This window comes from Passer domesticus, chromosome 2 (assembly GCF_036417665.1).
Source record: "Passer domesticus isolate bPasDom1 chromosome 2, bPasDom1.hap1, whole genome shotgun sequence".
Lineage (NCBI taxonomy): Eukaryota > Metazoa > Chordata > Aves > Passeriformes > Passeridae > Passer > Passer domesticus.
This window is the reverse complement of record NC_087475.1, coordinates 127,140,417-127,164,880: the sequence shown is the minus strand read 5'-3', so window position 1 is coordinate 127,164,880 and position 24,464 is coordinate 127,140,417. Positions and strand designations below refer to the sequence as shown.

Sequence of the window (24,464 nt, the reverse complement as noted above, 5' to 3'; positions counted from 1 at the left end):
CGTTTCTTAGGGGTGTGCTGACCAAAAACGGGCTCAAGGACAGCACAGCTCTGTCTCACCAGTTCCCCCTGGATGCTCAGATCCCGCCAGGACAGGAGTGTTTCCATAGCAGGTCCTGCTGCCCGGAGAGCTCTCCACACAGAGGAAGGAGAAATCTGGCTCAGGGGTGGGAAACACCAGCAAAAGAAGGCACTTTTTGTAGAAAATGGTGCTCCTTGGGAGCCAAGTGTTAAAGGCTGTGGTGTTAGGATGCAAGTGCACGTCCCGTGTGGGGTGGAGGTGCCCTGCATCCCGGAGCAGCACACACTGGCAGGGCTGGCTGCCCACCCACCCCTGCAAGGACTCATGCAGACTCCTCCTCCACGCTGGCAGCTTCCATCCCCAAAGCTGTGAACAGGTTCTACTGTGGATTTTTCCACGATGTTCAATCTGGAGTAAAGGAAAAAGGCACCAGCTGCTGTGAGGCTCTTACAGCACAGGGAAACCGAGGGAAAGAGAGGAGAAAAACCAGCTAAATGAGATCTCCTGGGGCTTGACCTCACAGGCCCAGGAGGTGAGGCCACATCTCCTGCCTCCTGACTCCCCTCAGAGCAGCTGTTCCCAATGGGCAGACAGAACAGGCCCATAAATCTGGAGCTGGGAATCTCTGGGAACGGCTGCCTGGAGCCATGTCCCCACCACAGCACCTCTGCAGGATGGATAGTTGTTCCTTCCTTGCCTCCCTCGGGCTGAGGTGCCCTGTTTATCCCCTGCCAGGACCCCCTCCCGCTGCCCCAGGCCTGTCCTGCTCTGTGTCAGACTGTCCCTGATGTCACTCCTGGAAAAGCACAAGGCAAACAGGAGCACAGCCCGGCCAGGCTGACAGGGAGGCAATGTTTGCTCTGCTGTTTATTTCCCGAGGCCAGGGAAGATGGATGGCAGGGCAGGCGTGCTGTGCTGCCGACGTGCCACCCTTGCCTTGCCAAGCCCCTCTCTTTGCTCCGTGTGGGGGTGAGGACAGGGTGGTTACAGCAGAGCCCTCCCGGCCCTGACCCCACCTCTGCTGACCCAGAGAACATCTGAGGCTGTCAGACCCCCTCAGGGTTATTTTCCTGCTGAATATCGGGATGCTGAGGCTGGATTTCCCTTAGCCAGGATGCTTTTATTTCACTGGAGTTGGTGCCCTGACAGTGAGCTGCAGAAAGCGAGGAGCAAGCAGAGCCAAGCACAAGAGGTGCTCCTAAACATCCTTGGCTTTCTGCTTAAATATTGCAGGCAAAGTCCTTGCACCGTGTTCAGAGGTAACAAAAATCCCCAAAGCTCTGCCCCAGCCCTCTCCAGTGTGCTGTAAGTGGTTTTCTGGCTGTTCTTGGCCTCGCATCCTTGCTCACACCTCCTCAGCCTCTGTGGACGCCTTCACTTTCCACAAACCCCTGTCCTTGACCTCTCCATGAAGTTTTCTCTTGGCTGCTGCCATCTGAGGACATTTTCCCCCTGTGATAACATCCACATGGACACTTTCCTCCTCCCACAGAGGGCACACAGCTAGGGATGGCAGTGGGAATCTCACAGGGACACGTGGAGACACTGGCAGGTTTGCACAACCACGTGTGATTTTCTTAGTTGTGAAAGAGCCTGCTGCTCTCCCTCAAAGTACAGGAAATTCTCCTTAATGAACCCTCTAGAAAGGTGTGGGTTGGAGGGTAAAGCCCATCCAGTGCCACCCCTGCCATGGACAGGGACACCTTCCACCGTCCCAGGCTGCTCCAAGCCACAGCCAGCCTGCCCTGGAACACTGCCAGAGATGGGGCAGCCTCACATTCTCTGGGAAACGTTCTGTGGGAATGCTCTGTGTCTGCTGGTGTCCCCAGAGGGCCCATCCCCATGGGACAGCAGCACGAATCTGCTCCCTTGGTCTCTGCTTCCTTTTGCCAGCAGCTTTCAGCAGATCAGAGAAGTCAGATGCTGTCAGCACCTGCAGCTCTTCTCTTCTGGAAGCGGTGCAGAAGCGCGTTGGTGACTTTGAGAGTGCTAAAGAAAAAGGGAGCAAGCATTTAATGAATCTTCCTCTGAACAGTGTCCATTCCAGTGTCCTGACCCCTCTCCTGACCCTGCAGAGAGGGGTGACACCCACTCATTGCTCAGCCCTGCTTTGAGCTCCCTCCTCTCTCTCTGGGGGAGGAAGAGGTGGATGTGCCTTGGAGAAGGGGAATCACTGCACGGATGGGTTATGGAAGGGGAAGTCTGGTCAGGCGTCCAGTCTGAGTGGTGTTAGAGCTGCTGCCCCCCAAAAGATCTCTGTGCTCCCTCAGCCTGGCAGGTCTGAGTGTGATTTATGGGCCCAGAGAGCCCATATCCACATCTGCACCCTCTGGGATCGTGCCCTTCCTTCTCTTCTCTCACTGCTCAGCTTCTGCTCTGCAGGCAGCCCTAGCTGCCCCATCCAGCACCCAGGCCTGACCTTCCCTTTCCTTTGCACTTCCCAGGAGTGCAGCTCGGCCCTGGCAGGGATCTGCCGTCTATTAATTACCTCAGTGCCTGATGGCTGTCAGCATCCCGAAGGGATTCGGGAACAGCACCGAGAATGATGAAGGGCTGGGAGGCAGTGATTTATTGGTGGAAGATTAAAGGAGTTAAATATGAAAAGCTCAAGTGAATGATGGCAAAGGAGAATCTGAAGCCAGTGCAGAGTGGTTTGAAGGGTATAAACACCCAAAAAGAAGTGGTGCCATTGCTGAGATGGGGAATTTCAGCAAAAGCCCTCGGGAAAGCTCAGGGCAAGCAAAGGGAATTGCCCTTTACCAGCCTGAAGTTATCAGGGTCCACACTTCCAAATTCACCCCTCTAATCTAAATGCAGTGAAGGATTTTTGGCTGTAATCAAGCAGAGACATTATCAGAAGAGCAGACACTCAGTTCTTCCTTCCTTTTCCCCCAGTGCCCCGAGTTCCTCTGTGCTGAGCACCGTGGCACCCCCTGAGCCCCAGGGACCCCTGAGGAGCTCCAAGACTTGTCCTGGTACCAGCACAGATGGCAAATGCCAGGCAGAGGCACAGAGAGCAAAGCCTGCTTTCCTCTGGAGCACTCTGCTGCTGTCAGGAACTTGCTTGGTCAGAAACTCCAATTTGTTTGTGCTGGCCAGGTGCTGCCCCTGCAGAGTTATCCAGGCTGAAAAAACCCCTCCCTGTGAGGGTGCTGAGGGTGACATGGGTTTCTCAGGGTGCTGGAGGCTGTCCCTGGATCCCTGGCAGTGCCCAAGGCCAGGCTGGACTCTGGGGCTTGGAGCAGCCATGGAACACTCAATTAAAACCCTGCTAATGACATCCCCGGTGTCCCTGGGTGTGGCTGAGGGGCACTGCCAGCTCCTCCAGGGGCTGTGCAATTAGGCATCCTGCTCATCTCCCTCACTGCTGCACGGAGCTGAGACAATTACCCCAAACTTCTGAAAGGTTAAAGAAAAAAGTCGAAGTTTTTCTGGGTTTTAGTATTATTTTTTTTTTCCCTTCAAAATGTTTGTACCTTTTAAAGCAATGCTAATGATACATTTTTTTTAATGGACAGTATTTTATCAATACAGACAGCTGGGACTGGGATGCCAATTAAAGCCAGGGAGAGAACTACAGCTGTAGCAGAACACCTGTTTTTTTTCCCCCCAAAAATTATGACATCAACTTAATTGCAACTTTCCAATCCATTTTCCCCCCAATTAATCCAAAGTGCTCTATTCTTAGGAGGATTTTGGAGCTGTGATAAAGCAAGTCAATAACCTGCTTTCTGACCCTCTGCTAAACTGCTAATGACTTTTTTTTTGTTTTTATCTCCATTTTAATGGACGATGGGCACAGCCAGAAGCTGGTTAGGGAATTTCCCCTGGCTCTGCCCAGGTTCCTGCCCCACGCCAGGGCCCCCCAGGCTCCTGAAGCAGGCGTGAGATCCTGTCCCACACCATGCTGCTGTCTGTGCCATTCCCTGGATTCCCTCGTGGAAATCCCTCCTCCAGGGAGCATTTCTGCTGTTTGCAGCTTCCAGCTTTGGTTCTGGCCCAAAGTGCCCTGAGAGGGGTCCCTGGGGCAGCAGGAGGGACACGGGGAGGTCTCAGGGCTGGAATTCCTTCGGGATTTCTGAGTGCTCACACACCTCCCAGGAGTGCAGCCTGCAATTAGCCACGCTGCTTAATTGCTGGCTCTCCTCAGCCTGTGCTAGCCAGTCCTCTCCAAACAACCATGGAATGTTCTGGCCCTGCACAGGACCCCCCAACAGTCCCAGCCTGGGCCGGGGAGCGCTGTCCAAAGGCTTTGTGAGCTCCTGAACTCCAGCTCAAGGAGCATTTGAGATCCCTGCCCCTCAGGAATTCTCTGTCCTCACTGGAAGCACGGGGAGCAGCTCAGCAGCCTCTTAACCTTTGCTGCCATAATCTCCACAGCAGGGCTGCCTCCATGTCTCACGCTTTCCAGCTTTTCCAGCTCCTGGATCATTCCCATAACTCTTCCCCGCAGCCTGTCCCATTTATCTCCCTGCTCTTTCAGAGCCTGGGCGGGCAGCAGATCCATCAGTGCAGAATGACTTTCCAAGGAGTGCAGCTCCAGCTGACGGAGCCTCCCTGCTCCCGGGCAGCTTTTTCCCATCAAATCCCCCCAAGGTGTGGGCGTGCAGCTCCTGGCTGGGGGTCTGGGGCAGCAGAGCAGCCAAGAGCAAGGCTGGGCAGCACCAGGGAGCTCCGTGTCTGGGCTCTGCACTGCACCCTCAAACCAGAGCAGCCTGGCTCTGAAGGACGCGGAGGCTTCAGCTGGGTCCGAGCCAGGAATTCCTCCAGGAATCCCCCAAAGCAGAGAGTGGCCCGGGGGAAATGGGGTGTGGGAGCCTGGGACACGGATCATGGGAATAGCACACCAATGCCAGGGCTTTTCCAGAACTCCTTCGGCTGTGGGTACCAGGGGACTCGTGCTGGCTTTTCCCATGGGATGCCATTTGTCCACAGTCCAGCTGCTTCATCCCACAGATGTGAGGGCCTGGGGAGTCTTCCTGGAGTTCTCCCTGCTCAGCAGTGGGATCTCCTCTGGAGCAGGGACATCTCCCAGGGCTTGAGATTCCTCACCCAGGACATCTCCCAGGGCCTGAGATTCCTCACCCAGGACTAAGAGATCCTTCCTTGCCTGGGGAAGAGAGACCCTCTGTGCCCAACAGACCCTTGCCAAGGCTCTGAATTAGCACTAGTTAATCCCCACAGTTAATTAATTTAGGCAGAAATCCCTGTCCAAGTCTGAGACCAAGACTGGAGCTGGTCCCAGCTCAGCTCCATCAGGATTTCAGGCAGTGAGGGGCTCCACTCAGCACGGGGGTCTTCCTTACCCTTCTGTGCCTTCAGCCTCTCTGCAAATCCCTCTAAACCAATCCCACCTTGATTTCCCTCTGTGTGTCCCCCCGTGGGCAGTGGCAGTGACCCCTGCCACTGAGCTTTGTTCAGCTGCATTTTTCTAGGTTTATATTTAACCCACTTTTGCCAGTGCCTTTGATGGGGATCCTTCAGGGCTCCTGGGCTGCTCGTTCACAGCAGAGCATCCCAAAAAGGGTCAGTGCCATGAGACCCCTCCTGCTGATGGTGACAGAGCCCTGCCTCTCACTGTCCCCACGCAGCCCCGGGCTGTGTGCTGGGAGCTGGAGCCATCCCAGCCTGGCTGTCCTTGCTGTAATTCCAGGCCATGCCTTGTGCTGCCGTGCCTGGGAGCTCCGTGCTCCCCCTTGGCAATGACCTTTTGCATAATTGAACACTGCCATTGTCTCCTCTCGAATTGCTTCCCAGTAGCTCCCTTGTTCCTGTTGCTCTCACTGCTGTCACCTGAGCTGCCTCTGGGCTGTCCTTGGGGCCAGATGCTGAAACTGGAGCCAGCAGTGCAGCCCGGGCTGTAAGGGGAGAATTGCCACTGTTCTGTCCCCTCCTCTGGGTGCCAGCCCTGCAGAGATCACCCAGAGGTCTGGGGAGGGCAAACAGAGCCGGGTGGATGGCACAGGGAGGGACAGCTGCTGCACTGCAGGAATCCTGGAGCCACCATAGCTCTGGGACCTGGGAAAGCTCAGGGCAGGGACACCTTCCCCTGGATCAGGCTGTCCAGCCTCTCCTTGGATGTTTCCAGGGATCCAGGGGCTGCCACCACCTCTCTGGGCACCCTGTGCCTCCCCATCCTCATATCTGGTCTGAATCATCCCTCACTGAGTTTAAAGCCTTCCCCCCTTGCCCTCTCGCTACAGGACACACCAAAGTGTCTGTGCCCATCCTTCTTAAGCCCCCTGAGGTGTGGAAAGGCCAGGAGGAAGCTGCTTCTGGGCACTGCGCTCTTTCCCAGAAGGATCATGGTCTGCAAACCCAGCCCTGAAACTCCCGGGGACACTGCTGTCACAGGAGGGGAGGCTGAGGACCTGTGACAGGAGGAGCAAAATGAAGATGCTCTCCAGCCTTCCAGAGGTGGGATGCACCATTTGTCTGTGCCAGAAGCCCTCACATTTGTCAAAGCCTAAAGAGAGACAGACACAAGTGATGCGGGGAAAAATCCATCAGTGGGAAGCAATTGGGAGCTGTAGGAAGGAAGCAGCTCAGTTTGACTCTCTGTTCACAAAGGAAATCACTAGAAATAACCAAACCCCAGGGTTTTTTTTGGTGATGATTCTCTAAATTAACGAGTTTGGAAATTTCATGAGCCTGTGCTGCAGATTATTGGGGAGCTGTTTTTCATTAAAACCACATTATGTATTTGAATATTTTTTAAAGGGACAAAAAAAAGGCTGTTTACAGAGTACCCCAAATTTTACACTCTTCACGCTCAAGGCAAAGATTTCTTAGGGTCAAATTTCCTCCCATCTGAAGATTTTGCAGTGCACTGAGAGTACACAGAAAGCCCCTGCATCGGTCAGTGCAAGGCAGCCTCCCAGGGGGCTCCTGAAGGTTTTGGCTGCAGCTGGAACTGTTTGTGCATTTATTTGTGGAAATCCCCAGTGTCAGAGCTGGCCTGCCCAGCGTGGCCCAAGGCCCAGGCACCAGGATTTCTCCTTCTCCTCTCTTTCCCCTAATCCACAGCACAGATATTATTTTCATTCAGAGCAGACCTGCTCAGAGCTGGCTGGAGCCAGGACAGCAATGGAAGAGGGAGGAAATTGAGTATTTTATTCCTGCAGTGTCACCAAACCTCCAGCTTCCACCTGGGGGCAATGAGGTCGGTGCTAACGAGTTCATACAAAGACAAAAAGTCAGCTGGGTTGGAAAAGAACCTGTACAGGATGGAGGATTTAGCTGAGCCAGGCTCAGCCTTGCAGCCTTTAAGCATCCATTCCTATCCACACCCATCCAGCAGGACAGAGGCAGGCTGCTGCTCTGTAAATTCCTTTGGAAATGAGGAAAATGATGGACCAGAGGAAAGCAAAGGCTGAGAAGAGTGCACATATCCTGGGCTGGCTGTGCTCTTCCTGAAGCTGGATCCTCTCTGCTTTGCCCACCTGGGCTGGCAGAAAGCCTCACAGGAAGGAATAACACCTCAGGACGGAATTTCCCCTCCGAAAAGGGAATCTTTCCCCATTCCTCTTGTCCTGTCCTCTGTGCTGGTTGTGTCCCTGTGATGAACATTTTGGATTTCCCCCGAGCCACTTGCAGAGGTCAGGAACATCCCTGGAGGACAGGCTGGGCCAGGAGAGCCCCCCCATGCCCTGAGAGGCACAGGGATGTCTCCCTGACCTTGGAGGAGCTGCAGAGGCAGGAGCCACACCTGGCACTCTCAGGGTGAGCTCCTGGCTTTTTGGAGCTTTTTGGCCTCCACCGAAGTTCTAATGGAAGGCTTTCCTATTTCCCTGGGCTTATTTCAACAACAACAAAAAAAGCAATTTCCCAGCGGTTTTACTTCTTTACTTCTTTTTGATATGCTGCCTTTATCTCTGGGGCTTTGTGGTGCTAAATAGCTGCTGCATTTCACACCAGGAGAGCACAAATCCCTGTATTTCTGCCCCAAAAGGGCAGAAATAAACATGGATGTAGTCACAAGTGAAACCACTCGTTCTATTTTTGTCTCCCTTATCTCTGGTACTCCAACAAGATTTCTCCTGAGCCTTTCTTCTCCTTGATCTCGCGTTTTTCTGTTCCCATCATCTTCTTATCCTCTTTTCTTCCTACCCTGGGTTTCTGGAGTCTCTGCCTTTTATGCACAAAGCCGGCAGCTCTCTTTAATCAAACACAGCAATTAAGAAACTCTCAATTACAAGTGTCACCCGTGTCATGATTTATTCCTGGCTCGGGGACTTTGAGTTCACTTATTTTTGCTGTGTCTGGAGGAGTCTGAGGGAACCAAGTGCAGGGAACTGGATGGCAGAGAGCAGCTGCCCCAGGAGCAGCAGCCCCAAATCCTTTGTGAGATGTTTCTGTGTGACTGGGAAGGAGCTCATTCCCAGGGGAGCCAGCATCTAATTTCTTCATTTTTAATTTTTTTTTTTTTAATTTTTCCCCTCAGAAAGCAGGAATCCTACACCTTGCTTCTTCCCTTTGTGGAAGAGAAGCGTGGAAGTGGAATAATTATTTATTAATCTCAGAATTAAACCCCCAGAGCTCTCTCTGCACTGCACCACGGCAGCCAGAGGAATGTGAGGGCACGGAGGCCACTTGCTGAGGGCTGTGTGACAAAGCCCCCAGGAGCCTGGCTGAAGGGCAGGGAGGAGGCACAGTCACAAAGTCCTTCTCAGGCTCATCCAGCAGCTTTCCCAAAGCTGGCGTGGTCCTGGTGGCAGGAGCTGGGCTCTGGAGAGGAGGAAGGGTGTCTGTGCCCCCTGAGCTGCTCGGTGACATTGGTGCTATTTCCCACCCTCCCCTGATGTGCCTGGCATCCCCTCGAAGGCTCCCATTTCTCCTTGGCTTGGCTGATACCCTGCAGAGGCTCAGTGGTGCTCCCCCATCCGTCCTGGCTATGACAGCCACCAGGACAGGGCTCCTCGCTGTCCCCACCACCTCTGCTGGACGGGCTGGGATCAGCAGCACAGCCAGAGCTCCAAGGGCATCCTCTGTTCCCACAGCATCCTCTGCAACGCCTCCCCTGGGGAATGAGAAATGCAGGAAACGTTGCAGCTGGGACTTCAGGGATCGACATTCCAGCTGTTAACCACAGCCTCTTTTTTTCTGCCCAGTTTCCTGGAAACTGGAAAGCTGTGACTTCCTTTGGGCTTGCCTGTCACACCAGCAGGGCCCAGAGAAAGCCTTGTGTGCCTGAGCATCCTCAGGCCAGGTGAGACCTGGGAGAGCTGGAGGTGTCACCTCCCTCCTCTGGGGCTGATCCCCATGGACCTGTCCTGTCCCGGGGCTGTGGGGGCTGTATCCAAAGCTTTGTGAGTGCAGCTGGGACACGTTCAGTGCCCAGTGTGTGATTAGGTCATGGCACTGGGACAAACAGGACATGGGGAGGGTGGAAAGGGAAGCCTTTTCTGACAGCAGGTGTGAGAGCAAGAACAATTCAATGGCAAGTTTTCCCAGGGAAAGTTATTTTTTCCGAGTTTGCTCAGAAAGTTGCACCAATGTGCACAGCTTGGAGCCACCTCAGGTTCTGGTCTCTTCAGCAAATGCCATTCTCACTGGAAAAGTGAGGGGAGAGGGATTAGAATCCTCTATCAGCTCTGTGTGAAAGCACTTCTGTCCTTCAGCACCTGCAAGCACCAGATGAGGCGGGGGAGCAGCACCAGCTCTCATCACTCTGCAGGATAAAGGATGCTCTTCCCTGGCCACAGCCACTTCAGAACCCTCAGCACCAGCTCCTGCAGCTCCACTGCAAGCCCATTAAGCCCCAAAGATGAATTCCATATTTCAGGAGTAATCATTACTCAACCTGTCTCTAAGCTCAGCAGATAAATCCTGATTTACTCTGCTCTGTTTGCTTGGACCTTCGAGAGGGCACAGCTGGAGGAGATGCACTTGGCAATAAGCAGGGAAACTCACTCAATTCAGCAACATGGGGAGATAATTTTATGTCTCCAAGTGCAAGGGGCTGTATCTTCCCCTCACAGGACAGGCAGAGAATTGTGGAGAATGCCAATTTAATTTAAAGGGACAATATGAGCCCAAAACCCTTCTGCTCCATTAGGAGCTGCTGCCCCATCCCCTTTCTCACAGGGCAAGCTTTGCACCCCAGCCCTCCTTCCCCTGCACTGCTGTTTTGCTCTTGTAAATCCCAGTATTATCCATTTCACATCATTTCTCCAACCTGCTCTGAAGGATTTGGATTCCAGTCCGAAGCATTCACGACCGTAAGCAGAAATTTTATTAGCTCCTGCTTCTCTCATCGTCCAAGTAATTAATTAAATATTGATTAGTCCTAGAGACAGGACAGACCCTGGTGAGATTCTTGTAGATAAATCCTTTTGGGCAGGCAGCAAACTACCTGCATCTCCTGGAGCTGAAGCTTTCCAATTAAGCCTGTTTTTCCTTCTCTTTTTCTCCTCTGCATAATTCCATCTGTCTGATAATTGGTTTATGGGAACAAGGTGGGAGAGGGTCAAAATCCTTCCTCCAGTCAAGAAGGAAGCTTCCCCAGGTGGGACAGGTGTCTGCCTGAAGGAGAAGTGAAACCTTTGCTGTCTCTGTGTGACAATCCATGACAGCCTCATCCCAGTGGCTGCACGTGGATGAGTCACCTCTTCAGCATCTTTCCAGGGATCAGTGCTGGGCTGGGTCTGGATCTGCCTGATTGCTTTTCCCCTTCTGAGATCCCTGGAAACCTCCAGTTTCTGGGAATTGTGGTTTTAATTGGTAGCATTTCAGTGATTCCTTGGCTCGTCTTTTCAGTGTTCCTCTGGGAACTTCCCAGGTTTTCCTGAACTTCAGTGTAACATCTACAGGTTGTTTGCCTTCCTCTTCCCCAGCCTGGGGGCTGCATTCCACCCACAGCTCTGCCTCAGTCCCTGCCACAGCAATTCTTTGTCTTGTGGCTGCAAACTGTGTCTCCTCAGCCAGCATTTCCTGGGGGCAGATTTCAGGTTGCCAGAGGCAGCTCCAGTGAGTTTTAGGAGAAACATCCAGTGGGTTTGGATTCGTGTTTTGCTGGCCCCCTGCAAACAGCCACTGAATCCACCTGGGACCGTCCCTATCCCTTGGAAAACCAGCAGCAAAGCAGGAGAAACCCTCTGGGTCTGGCTGCAGCAGCAGCCAGGAGCACTCCAGGGGGAGATCTGGCTGAGCTGGACACACCGAGGGTGATTTAAAGCTTCAGCTTTGCTCTTTTTCCAGAGGAACGGGAGTTGTGCTCGGCTCTAAAGCAGCTCTTGGCTCTGTAAGTGCTTTGGGTCCTTCCCTCCAGTTCTAATTCCTTCCCTTGACCCTGTGCAATTCTCACCAGCCCTAAAGGCACCGCTCTGCCTCCAGGTCTATGACCCTGGTACCACAAAGTGCTGCATGAAAACATCCAGTGCTGCAGTTCCAGGAAGTCCACGGAGCTCTGGCCCGGCTGGATGAGCTCCTGGTGACCCCCCCAATGCAGTTCCTGGCTGGTGCCCAAGCTGCACCTTCAGAGCTCTGTGAATTCTGTTTCAGGCTGTCTGCAGGGGAGATCTCCTCTGGGGAGAGCCTGGCAAACGGCGCAGGGTGGATTTTGCTGCTGCTGCCCCTTCCTTTGCTCCCGTTCTGTGCAGCCCTCCTACCTGCCTGCCCCTTGCTCTGCATCAAACACTGCTCCTGCGGCTCCCTCGCTGCTGCCAGCCCTTTCATATTCCCTGGGCTTTGTGGGAGCAGCCTTTCCAAAGTGCCTCTCTTTCATCCTCCCCGGCAAGCCAGTCCCTTTCAACGTGTTCTTAAAGAGCACAGGGGAGGGGATGGGGAAATGGGGGTTTATTTCTCTCTTTAGAAACTCCAGCCCAAATGGATGGAAATTACCAGAGCAAAAGCAGAGTAGCAAGCCTAGAGCTAAGACAGCTTGCAGGTGCCTTGGGTGTTTATCCACAGGGATCTCTCCTCTGCTGGAGGGGTAACAGGGGAAGGAGGAATTTGGGCTGTGCCAGCCCGTGCACTGCCTGAGCCAGGCCTTTCTGTGGTGTGGTGGGAGCTTTCCCGTGGAGAATGAAGGTGCAGCCCCGAGCCCAGCAGTGAGAAGGGGCTGGCAGCGAGCTGGCCAGGCCACCCTGCAGGCCCCTTGTGCATCCAGCAGGATCCCAGCCAGGCAGCACAGGGATGTGCAGCCTGCCTGCCGCCTGCAGCAGCACCACGGGCAGTTAAACTCCCTGCTCCTTTTGGGAAAGGGTTTAGTTATCCCCTTTCTCCCTCCTTGCTGTAAATGGAACCACTGCTTTCAGTGGCTTGAGGGGCTCTCAGAAAGGCTGCACAGCCCTGAGGGGCTCCAGTGGGATGGGAGATAGAACCATGGAATGGTTTGGGGTGGAAAGGCCTGAAAGCTCATCCCATTCCACCCCCTGCCATGGACATCTCCCACTACCCCAGGTTGCTCCAAGTCCTGTCCAGCCTGGGCTTGCACACTTCCACGGGCAAAGAATAGAATCCATGTCAGATTCCTGGCAAAGCACACTGCAGCTCCCACTTCCCACATCACTGGAGCAAATTGTGCAAATTGTGCTGCTGTTTGTTTGTTGTGGTGTGGAAAGTACCTTGGAGTACTTGGGATTCAGCTGAGCACAGCAGGACAGCGCCTGGGAGCCAAGGCTTGTGCTCAGCCAGGAAAGAACCTTCTTCTCCGAGGATGCCACAGATTCCTGGGCTGCCAGACGCTGGAACGACCCATCTCCTCCCTGCTCCTGCCCAAAGAACTCATCCCATCCCTCTCCTGCTGCTTCAGCAACAGATGCTGTCTGGCAGGGCTTTGGGAAAGAGGACAGAGCAAAACTCTCCCAGTTCTGGCTTTCTAAAGGTCGTGGTCAGCAAATGCTACTCGTACTTCCCTGGATGGCTGAATCTACACCCCTGCAACATCCACGCACTCCTCTGCCTTCCAGAACCTTCTCTGAAGCCAGACATGACTTCTTGGTACCCTGAGCAGGGCTGTGAACTCTCAGCTCGGTGAACACAAGGCACTGCACAAAAATAGGAAAAAAACCCCAACCCAAACCCCTAAAAAATTCCAATCCTGGTAGCTGGGTCCCTCAGAATGGCTGGGCAAACAGTTTGGGGAAATTGCTAAATTCAGTCACTTCACCACAGGCCTGCTCCCCTCACTTCTCTGCACACCCAGCCCTTCCCAGAGGATATCTGCCAGGGTGGGAGGAGGGAATGAATTTTCCCCTCTGTGTATTTCTTTTCTGCATATTTGAACTTACAAGTTTTGTTTTCTCTACTAAATTCCATCCTGCAGCCAAAAATGACAAAGCTACCCAGTGGCTGTGGCTGGGTAACACAGTTCACTGCTGGGTGGGAAGGACCCCAGGATGGGAAGAATGTGGGAAATAGAGGCAGATGAACCAAAATAGCGCCAGGCTGGACTTCCACCCCATAATTACAGACAGAACCCCCTTCAGGGAGCCCAGGGCTGCCTGGTGCTGGCCTCAGATGGTTTAGCCACAAGCTCTACCCAGTCTGGAGAGGGCTCCAACCTTGTCCTCTGATCCTGCAAGCCTGGGAAAAGTTCTGTCCTTCCTGAACTGCAAAACCAGGAATGCACCTGAACTCCCACGTGCTTCAAGCACTGACCATCAGAAAATAAGTGCTGATAACACAGGAAATAAGAATTATAAACATCAGTCACAGAGATCTGCGGGTTCAGTACAAAACCATTTCTTAAAAATGATTTATTTAAAAAAAAACACTCCACAAAACCCTTCAGATTTATGGCTACTGCTCAGTGCTGGCATCACCGAGACGGTCAGCAGGAAAAACTGCTTTGCAGGACACAAACCCAGGAGGCTGCAGAGTCCATGGGTTAAAGAGTGAGGACTAATCCGTGTGAAGGGACAAGCTGCACCCCTGAGGAGGAGAACAACGTGTGGATGGATCCATGCAGTGCAGGAAGAGTCCATCCCAGCCGGGAGAGCAGGAAGCAGCCCCGGGTCCATCACTCCAAGCATCCACCCTGCCCAGCTCGGCTGTGGGCTGATTCACGTCACATTTCGCTGTCACACTTTGGATTCCGGGCTCTTTGTGGACTTTCCTGCCAGTTTCTCCTTCTCTGGCTCGGCCTTTGTCTCCTCTGCCTGGCTGGCTTCCCTCTCCTGCTTCCTGAGGATCAGATACACGGCCCCAAAGCACAGGAAGGCGCCCACCTCGAAGAAGAACTGCAGCCCCAGATACCTGTGGGGCACACACAGCGGGTCAGGGCAGCAGGGACGCTCCTGAGAGCTCCAAGCAGCACCCCTGGGACTCTGGGGAGGCTGTTCCAGGCACGGCCTCTGTCCCAGCAGGGAGCTGTCCTGGAGTGACCCTCCGTGGCCCAGGGGCGGGGAGCGTCCCTGGGTGTTCCCAGTGCTTGGCACAGGGGTTTATCCCGGTGTCCCCGAGCCCGCTGTCCGTCCCTACCTGTGCCTGAAGAGGGTATTGTCGTAGTATCTGCAGGCTGCCCGTCGCTCACACCTCCTCTCCCACAGCACGCAGCTGGTGTCGATGGCGCTGCCGTACAGCACCGGGCCCGGCATCCACGCTGCAACAGCCACAGCGTCACCGGCCCGCCCTGCCCTCAGACACCCCGAAACCACGGACCCAGGGCCCACAGACACCTCGAAACCACGGACCCGGGGCACAGACACCCCAAAACCATGGACCCTGCCCTCAGACACCCCGAAACCATGGACCCGGGGCCCACAGAAACCCCGAAACCACGGACCCAGGGCACAGACACCCCGAAACCACGGACCCGGGGCCCACAGACACCCCAAAACCATGGACCCAGGGCACAGCGACCCCGAAACCACAGACCCTGCCCTCAGACACCCCGAAACCACGGACCCAGGGCACAGTCACCCCGGAAACACAGACCCAGGGCCCACAGCCCATAAGCCACAGCCTCAGAGCCCACAGACATCCCAGAAACAGGCGCCAGGACCAGAGCCACCCCGAAACCATGGATCCATGGCACAGCCACCTCAGAAATAAGCACCCGGGGCCACAGACACCCCAGAAACAGGTACCAGGGCCAGAGCCCAAAAACTTCAGCCTCAGGGCCCACGGATATGCCGAAAACAGGTGCCAGGGCCATGGCCACCTTGGAAACAGGCTGCAGGCCCACAGCCACCTCGAAAATAGGTCTCAGGGCACACAGCCACCTCAGAAACAGACACCAGGGGCTACAGCCACCCTGAAAACAGGCACCAGGCCACAGCCATCCTGGAAACAGGTACCAGGGCCAAAGACTGAAAAATCTCAGCCTCAGGGCCCACAGCCACCCTGAAAACAGGCCCCAGGGGCTACAGCCAAGCTGAAAACAAGACTCGGGCCCACAGCCACCTTGGAAACAGGCCTCAGGCCCAGAGCCATCCTGAAAACACGGACCTGGGACACAACCACCCCAAAAATAGGCCTCAGGCCCACAGACACCTCAGAAACAGGCCTCAGGGGCCACAGCCAGCCCGAAAACAAAACCCAGGGGCCACAGCCTGAACCATGGCCCCGGGGGCCACAACCACTCCAAAAACATGGCCCTGGGGGCCACAGCCACCCTGAAACCATGGCCTCAGGAACCTGGGATGGAGCCCTTGGAGCTGCCTTGTCTCATCCCCCACCACGTGCCCCCAGATGCTGCAGGGCAGCATCTCTCCCTGCCCTGGGAAAGCCCTCTCCAAGAGCTGCCATCATTTTCCAGAAGGGTATTTTCACACATTTCAATTTACCTAAAACTCTCAGCAGCATGAACTGTATGCCAACAGCAAATGATTTGTCTTCAGGCTGGATGCTCCTGAAAAACAAAATGGAACAAAATGCCCTCTGGCAATCCCTTCAGGATGGATGCTTCCTTCCCTGGCACAGCACCTCACCCACACACTCATCCTTAAATCCAGCCTGCAAGTATCCAAGGGAGTTCCCATTCACATCACCAAAGCTGATGAAGGTTCATTCATTAGGGCTGAACACTGCCCACAGCCTTTTCTTGGCCTGAAAATCCTGCCAGGCCCAGGAAGAGCTTGAAAGTATCATTTATGGACTAAGACAGAGATTCCCTCACGGCTTTCCCCTCTGCCTCAGCTTCACCCATCCTGGGGACCAGCCCCACCAGCCTGGGCTGCCGTCTCGGCTGGCTCCATCCTGCTGCCACCTGCAATCTAGGGCTGGTTTAACCTCCAGGCAGGGCTGGTTTAACCTCCAGGCAGGGCTGGTTTAGCCCCCATCCAGGGCTGGTTTAACCCCTCTCCAAGGCTGGTTTAACCCCCAGTCCCGCAGCTGGAGAAATCCTTCCCCCTGCCCCAGAGATCCCCTCTGGAAGCCCTCTGTGGCTGCCCAGGACGGTGCCCCAGGCGTGCCCACCTCAGGATGAGCATGAAGGACGGCGTGTGGGAGGTGCTGGCCAGGATGCCTGCCAGGCAGGAGAGCACCACGAAGGGCACGAAGAGGTGGGAGCAGCCGGTGCCGCAGGTGCCCGGCCGGGCGGCGCCCGCCGCTCCCGGCGCCTCGACGCAGCTGCAGCCCGTGTAGTTCTGCAAAGAGGAGACCACATCCACAGGCTGCTCACGGGCCCAGGGATGGGCAGATGGAAGGGAACGCTGCCAGCTGCCGGAGCGAAGGAGAGGAGGTAGGATTTGTCTGGGAATAATTAGTGGGAATTAGCACTCAGTGCTTTGGGGAGAGCTCAGAGCCATGGCCAGGGCTCCAGCAGAGCTGGAGAGGGACTGGGGATGAGGGAATGGCTTCCACTGCCAGGGGGCACGGATGGATGGGATATTGGGGGGGAATTCCTGGCTGTGAGGGTGGCTGTGCCACCTGTGCCAGGTGCTGTCCTGCTGTGATCCTCTGCATCCCAGGCAGAGCTGCAGCCACAGCTCAGGGGGTGTTAAATCAAACATGTAAAACCTCACCTTTGAGAGAGGCTCATAAATATCTAGCACAGCCTTATAGCAAAGGAAAGATGCCTTGGGGTGATGGATGAGGAATTTCTCCACTTCTCTATTTTTTTGTCACAATTCTCTCTTTTTTTTTTCTGTTTTGAACAAGAAAGCTCTGGGTTGTTCTTTTGTTTTAAAGAGACCTTTAAATAAGTATGATCTTTTGGTTGTCAGGGGGTGGCAGTTTGCAGAAGAGCGATGCCAGAGGCAGGGGCAGCTCAGGGTCTCCCAAAACCTGGTTCCTACATCCACGCTTACACGGTGCCCTCTGGAAGGGCTGCAGCAAAGCTGGGCACAAAACTGCAGGGTTTTCTGCTGGCTGGGAGGGTTCCTGGAAACCCTGGGACAGGGAAGGCAGGAGGCAATCAGTGCCACAGGTCCCGTACTGCTGAAAATGGTAAGAAAAGTGTAGAATTTCCAAGAAAGCAAGGGCTGGGAGAGAGAGGGATGGCTGAGGAGGGAAGAAGCAGTTGGAAAGGATCTGCTGTCCAAAAGGCAGGCGTGGGGGTGCAGGAAAGCACATTCGGGACTGAGCTCTGGCAGAAAGCACAACTGTTATCAAAACGAAGCGCTGCTAATTAACAACACGCTGCTGCAAACTGCCCAGGCTGCTCCCCGCTGCCATCACATCCTGTGCCCAGAGTGCAGGAAAGGCACCCACCCTACACGGGCTGCTAGGGGCCCGCAGGTCGGGTGTGAGTTCACAGGTCGGGTTCCCTGTCACACAGACACTCGGGGCGGCCCAGAGGCCAGCAGGGCCGGCTGTGACTCACCAGGACGGAGCTGTCGGGGCGCAGGGCCACGCTGCTGCAGCCAGCAGAGCAGGGGGACGTGTACTCCACGCCGTCGGAGCCGCAGACGGGGTTGAAGCCGCCCTCGGGGCAGCGGCACCGCGCGCTGCACGCCATGGCGTGGTGGCCAGAGCCAGAGCTGCGACCAGGAAAGGGTTAATGCAGCTTCACCCACGGGCATCTCACAGGGAAAACCGACTGTGTGCGTGCTGGGAGCAGCAAAACCCACTGATTGCACAAGGAGCCCTTGCCCACGGGAATCCCAGCATCACCCCAACCTCTGCTCTGCCTGGCAAAGCACCCAACCACAACTGGGCACCAGGGCCACCCACTGCCCCCATTTTTCGTCCCAAACCTGTCCTTTGGGGTTCTTACAACACCACGCTGTGGGAGGGAGGGAGGTTCCCCCTGAGGGCCTGGGCCACAGGACACTGAACAGGGAATTCAGAGGATCCAGCCTTGAGGGCACACGAGGAGCTCCTGCCCACATTTGGATGGTGTGATCCCAGGGCTGGCCTCTGTCTGAATTAATCATCCATCACGCTTTCCAAGATTAAAAGTTGTGCCGTTTGTGCCAAAAATGTGTTTTCTTTGGGTTCCACGCTTGCTCCTCAGTAGGAAATGTCACTGGTGGAACCCTTACAACCCTTCTCCTAAAAAATCTCGTGTAAAAAGGTTTTAAGCCATAGGAGATAAAGCTGAAATGACTCCACCATGTGTGGGATAAGTCACGAAGGTGAGCTGTACATTTTCTGCCCTAAACCTGAGGTCACAGCAGACTCAGATTTTCTTAGTTTACCTCCACTAGCTGCTCCTCCTGAGGGAATAAACCCATTTCTGGGGATTTGCTTGGCTCCCACCCCCAGGAATGTGCCCGTGGCTGGGGTGTGCCCACCCTGGATGCCCCCGTGCCCAGCCCAGGAGCTGAGGTACCTGTCCCAGTGGGTGACACCCGCCACCTTCTGCGTGGGGCAGCCCAGGAAGAGCAGGGGAAAGGCGGTGAGCAGGCAGAGCAGCATGCCCAGCACACACAGGGCACTGCACTGCCTCAGGGACATCTGGAACCGCTTCAGGATGGCACCGCCCACCACGATCCCGACCATGGCCCCGGGGATGTTCACAGCACCTGGGAAAGGCAGGCATGCAAGCAGGGAACCTTCAGCATCACCCAGTTCCACCCCCTTCCACCATCCCAGGCTGCTCCAAGCCATCCAACCTGTTCTTGGACACTTCCAGGGATCCAGCTTCTCTGGGCACCCTGTGCCAGGGCCTCCCCACTGTCCCAGGGAACAATTCCCTCCTAACACCCAATCTAAAGCCATCCCCCTCTGTCCTATCACTGCACCTTGTTTTCCATCTCTGCTCTGTGCCAGGCCCTTCTCACGGCAAAGGCCCAGAGGATTTGCTGTTGGGTTGCTATTTTTCAGCACAGGCAGTACCAAGGTTTTTGCAGGGACTGGTGGAATAATGCTAGGAAAAAGCTGCTTTTCAAAAGGATCCCACAGCAAACTGGCTGCCTTATGGATCCATGGGTGGAAGCTGTCAGGAGCAGTGGAAATCTGTGCCTCACCCAGCAAAATGTGATTTTTTAGTGTTGACAGGAAGAACACCAAGTCAGCCTGGGAGGATGTTTAATTTCTGTGCAGAGCAGGACTGTGCCCATTTCTGTGGTCACCTTTGTGAAACCCCATTTACATAGAACCCCATTTACATAAAACCCCATTTACATAAATCCCCATTTACACAGAACCCCCCACTTTTTGAGGGGGGAGCCCAAAGTTCAGCTAGAGACATGCAAACAGTTTAATTCAGCTAAGAATCCACGGGGAGGTTGCTTTCAGCCCCTCAATACCCACGCAAGGAAGGAATTTCCAGCTACAGAAAGCTTTTTGATCTGGAAGAAAAAGGCCAAGTAAGACTGAGTGGTGAGAACAAAGGCCAGATAAATTCATCCACGGAACACGGTGCTGACTGGAATGCAGAGGGTAAATCAAGGCTGGGAACAGCTGAGCTGGGCACCTCGGGGCAGGACAGCACTGCTTCAGCATTTAACCTTCCTGCTGCATTCAGCCCTGGCTCTGCCAGTCTGCTCTGCTCACTTTGCTCTGATTTATCTGTCTCAGACCCCAGAGGCCTCTTTCCCTGAGGTGCTGTTTGCTCAAAAATGTGCTTTAAACACTTCTGTGGCAGGATCTCTGAACTCTCTGAGAGGGAGGCTTTACTCTGGAGGAACTCTTCCTGATTTCTAGATGGTTTTTTAAGGAATCAAAAGCTCAGCACCACTTACCAATGATCATGTTGGCCAGGGAGGCTGTGAGGGAGAACTGCCTCTCCAGGAACTTGCCCATGAAGGTTGCTAATCCAGCAACCATGGCAGAGATGTTGACCTGAGCCAGCACCACCAGCAGGTACACGGGGTGCCGCAGGTTCCTCAGCAGCACCACGGGGAAACCTGGAAGGACAAGGGGCACCTGTTGCACAGGGAGCAGGGATACAGCAAAACATTGATCAGGGAACCACTGAAGAGTTTGGGTTGGAAAGGACTCATCTCGTTCCACCCCCCTCCTTGCAGCTTTCTGGCAGAGCTGCTGCTAAAACAAACACAAAAGTAGATGGGAAGTCATTAAAAGTTAATTTATTTGTTTGCTGCGGTTGCAGTTTCAGTGTCCTTTTTGTTTCAATGAAATAATGAAACAGTGAAAAATGCATTTTTTGATTACAAGCAAGGAACACTCCAGCAAACTGCCCGAGGGCTGAACCCTTGAGCAGGAGAGGTCTGCAGCCTGCTGAGCACAGGCAGCCCCTGCTGCCAGGGGCTCAGGGTGCCCCATGCTGCCAGCTGTGAGCTGCCCTGTCCCTCCTGGAGCAATGTCCCCTTCCTGCACATCCCAAAGCCACTTTCTGCTCCCCCACCGCCTTCCCCTGCTCGGGCTGGCACGCAAAGGGCAGCTTCCAAACAAACTGCTGATGAGTCTCCCAGACGAGGGCTTGGGCAGCCAATATGCTGGAGCAGAGATAAGGAATTAACAGCGAGGATTAATGCAGAGGACTGCCATAATTAATGGTGTTCATTTTTAGCAGCTGACAAACAAGTGGGGCAATCTTTCTATCTGCTCCAGCGCAGCGGCGCCGGGGAGATCTCCCTGGGGCTTGTCTGGGAGCTGGCCCCAGATGGGGATGGATTTTGGCTGTCCTGAATCTTCTGTGAAGAGCAAAAGGACCCTCTGAGGGGGCAGTGGGGTCACCCATGTCCAAAGGTGAAACTCCCCTTCATGGCAGCATCACCCTTCCAGCTCTGCCCTCAGGTCAGGCAAGCAGCCAAAAATCGTAGGGAGCTGCAAAAGCAGGTCCTTAGAGGGGTCCAGGCACAGAAAGCATGGCCAGGGACCCTGCAATACTGACCCTCTGGAGGCTGGCAGCCAGCACAGAGGGACGAGCTGCATCTCACCACTGTGAACCCACGGGGGGAGATGGCTTTGCTCCTAAGTACCACTAAAGTACTGATTTCTGAAGAGTATTCCTGGAATTTCTCAGCCATGTTGCAGATAGGAAACCTCAGCTTGCTGGCTGAAAAATCTCCTGAGAGCCAATCCAGCCTTTTGTGGGGATCTTCCACCAAAAGTCCTTTTCCCTGGAGGTCTCTGGTCTTTCCAATCAAACCACACACCTCAGATTGGAGGTGAAAAGCTGAGCAGGTCCCCACTTCATGGTGGGAGCAGCAAGATTTCCATCCTCTGCAATCCCTAATTGGATCCTCCTTGCAGCTCCAGAGAAGCAGCTGGGCAGACAGGAAAAGCAAGTGGAAACTTTAAAATAATAAACAGAAAATATCCTTGAAACTGCCTTTAGGGACCATAAGAGAAACAAACGAGTCACGAGTGCAGCGTTCCAATTGCTCTGAAGATCACCTTTAATGGGCTAATTCCCAGTGTGTGCAGCAGAATCTGCACATCCTCCCAGGTGTTTTCAACAGAAGCCTGGAAATTAGCAATGGAAATGACTTCAGGCAAGCTAAATCCTACTTTTCCATTACTGCAGGAAGACCCGATGCCTGCAGCAGGAGGAGTTTGGGAGGAATTTGGGAGTGGGAGGAGCAGGGTGCAAGCTGGTGTCACGCAGAGTGCCAGAGCCAAGAGCAGTGCCCAGCTCTGAGTGCACACAGACAGACAGCTCCATGCTGGGCTGAGTGACCTCAGTGCTGGAGTGTCCCCAGAGCCTGGCCTGGCCCTTGCCCTGTGCACAGCCCATCCTGGTGCTGCTAATGGGCTGGAAAGCCCTCCCTGCCCAGACAGAGCCTCCAGGGCTCTGCACCTGCCCCTCGCACCCAGGGAGGCTCAGGGGGCTCCCAGGAGCACCTCGTGGGATGGACAGGCTCCAAGCTGCCCTTGCTCTGCTTGCAGCACACAGCAGAAATTGCCACTAGAGTGATTTTGCTCTCTGGGTGTCCCCAAAGCAATAGAACACACAGAAAAAGCCTTTCCTTCTCCACGGTCATGGTTTGGGTTGGGAGGGACCTTCCAGCCCACCCAGTGCCATGGCAGGGACACCTTCCACTGCCCCAGGGTGCTCCCAGCCCTGTCCAGCCTGGCCTGGGGCACTGCCAGGGAGATTCAGGGTGGACAATCTCATCTCCAAATGCTGCTTTCATACATTATCATGTAGAAAATGACAGTGAAAAGAGAAACAGAGAGAGGAAACAAACCCAGCAGGAGAGTGGTGAAATGGGAAGGAAATTCTCTTTCCAGTGACTTGCAGATGAGCCAGCCCTGAAGTCCTTGGGCTTCACCCAAACTGCCCCAGGTAACCATCACACACTACCTGCCACCCCGTTCCTGGCTCTAAAGAGAGTTTTGTGTTAGAGATCCTGGTGATTTCAGCAAGACTGCTCTCCTGACATGAACCAGACACTTCATTTATTCCAGAACTGGGCTTTGGGGGATAAATTCTGAGAAATAATGGATTTATTAGCACAGCCCTGACGCAGCAGCACTGACTCCAGCCCCGAAGCAGAGCAGCAGCTGGAGCAGAGTAAGACATTTCCTGCTCTGAGCAGGGAGCTCATTTTGATTCGTGTTTCGGAGGCACGGAGCAGAGTGCTGGTGTGAAAATCCCATCTGAGCACCATCAATCTGCTCCCACGCAGCGCTCCCATCACACAGGTTTCTAAATGACAGTGCCACAAGGTCAGGGGGGGAAGAAACCCCCGGCTGCTCCTCTAATTGAGCATTAGGCTGACGAGCAAACGCTGCCACCAGCGGGAGAAAAGCCTGCCCACGCCTGCCTGGCTGAGCCTGCCCTGCACTGACCTTCAGAACACAGAGAATTTGCAATAAATTAACGGGATAATATGTGGGAAATATGGAGGAAGCTTCCACGGAGTGACTTCAGAGGGCCACTTTTCTTAAGTAGTTGCCAAAGTGCAGAGTATTTAAAAAAACCCAAACATCCCAGCCATTAGCAGATTCCTCCAGAGACTGAAGCCCAGCTGATCCCCTTCAGCATGAAGAGTCCACTCATTTCCAAACAATTTAATGGCACTGGATTCTGATCTCCTCTGGGTTTTAACTGCTCAGACCCTGTTCTCAGTGGGACAGGAGGTCAGCCTGCCTTGGACAGCATCTCCAGCCTTGCAGGAGGGAGTCTGAGGAGGTTTCTTGGGGATGAGAAGTTGCCTGTGCTGCTGTGATTCCTGATTCCATGGCCTGAGGACTGAGCAAGAGCAGCCCCCAAACCCCTGTGACCAAAGGGGTCTGTCCCTTCCCACGGCTCTGCTCCAGCCCCACAGCTAGCAGCCCTCCCTCCTGCCTGGATTTGGGCTCTGGTGAGATTTGGGTCTCTCATTCCTACTGCCCACATAAGCCACGAATCACAGAGTCACAGAAGGATTTGGGTTGGACGGAGCCTTAAAGCCCATCCCATTCCACCCCCTGCCATGGGCAGGGACACCTTCCACTGTGCCAGGTTGCTCCAAGCCCCGTCCAGCCTGGCCTTGGGCACTGCCAGGGAAGGAATGTGACACTTAGGGTCACCAAGGCCAGGTGCTTTGGCTGGCAGGAGGTGCAGTGTGGGCAGGGTGAAGCACATCTGCTGGGAGCAGAGAGCTTAAACCCAACACTGAGCCTAAGGTGCATCTCAAGGGCTGACCCAGGAGCTGGGTGAGCACAGGGGGGACATCCCTGTTCCCTGGCAGCACTGCAGCCCTGGCATGGCCCAGCCTGGCTCTGTGTGTGTGTGTGTGTGCCAGCAGGGAGCTGCTGTCTGTGTCGGGGTGTTGGCACACTTACGTTTGATGAACTCCACCAGGGAGAGGCTCTCCGTGTGCTGGGACCTCGGCCTGAGCTGGCTCAGCATGTTCTCTCTCTTCTTGCTGCCTCTGTCCTTCCCTCTGACCACCTGGGGACACAGCAGAGGCTGTCACTGCACTCGTCATGCCACAGCCTCCCCTGCCCTGGCCTTTTCTCTCCCAAGCCCTGACACGGAGCAGCCCAGGATGGCCATCCCTGTCTGTGTCCTGCTGTGCTCCCTGCCCACACCACTGCCTTTCCAGCACCCAGACACATTCCCCAGCTGCAGAGGAGCTCCCCCACCCCTCCTGGCAGTGGTGGAGCACACTCCATCCACACCAAGCTGTGCCACTCCCCAGGCACTGCACACCGTGTGCTCAGCTCGCACAGACTCAGGAGGGGCCAGCTCTGCAGGGAAAGGAGGTGCCAAG

The 24,464-nt window shown here is 54.7% G+C and overlaps 2 protein-coding genes across 2 annotated transcripts in view; one reads left to right on the top strand and one right to left on the bottom strand.

Annotated features, from left to right (window-relative positions):
* Nucleotides 1-13,706: 13,706 nt before the first annotated feature.
* The window catches only part of SLCO2B1 (solute carrier organic anion transporter family member 2B1), a 30,338-nt gene continuing 19,580 nt past the window's right edge, over nucleotides 13,707-24,464 (bottom strand). Inside the window, exons 8-15 of the mRNA XM_064411192.1 lie at nucleotides 24,034-24,142; nucleotides 20,037-20,201; nucleotides 18,683-18,875; nucleotides 17,732-17,888; nucleotides 16,384-16,553; nucleotides 15,753-15,817; nucleotides 14,446-14,566; nucleotides 13,707-14,220 (exon numbers count right to left, since the gene is read on the bottom strand). Of these exons, the coding sequence (XP_064267262.1) occupies nucleotides 14,046-14,220; nucleotides 14,446-14,566; nucleotides 15,753-15,817; nucleotides 16,384-16,553; nucleotides 17,732-17,888; nucleotides 18,683-18,875; nucleotides 20,037-20,201; nucleotides 24,034-24,142 (1,155 nt within the window). The 3' untranslated portion in view covers nucleotides 13,707-14,045. The remainder of the gene's footprint in view (nucleotides 14,221-14,445; nucleotides 14,567-15,752; nucleotides 15,818-16,383; nucleotides 16,554-17,731; nucleotides 17,889-18,682; nucleotides 18,876-20,036; nucleotides 20,202-24,033; nucleotides 24,143-24,464) is intronic.
* The window catches only part of LOC135295108 (protein let-653-like), a 183,198-nt gene continuing 175,240 nt past the window's right edge, over nucleotides 16,507-24,464 (top strand). The window contains exon 1 of the mRNA XM_064411194.1: nucleotides 16,507-16,648. The gene's annotated coding sequence lies outside the window, so the exon portion shown is untranslated. The remainder of the gene's footprint in view (nucleotides 16,649-24,464) is intronic.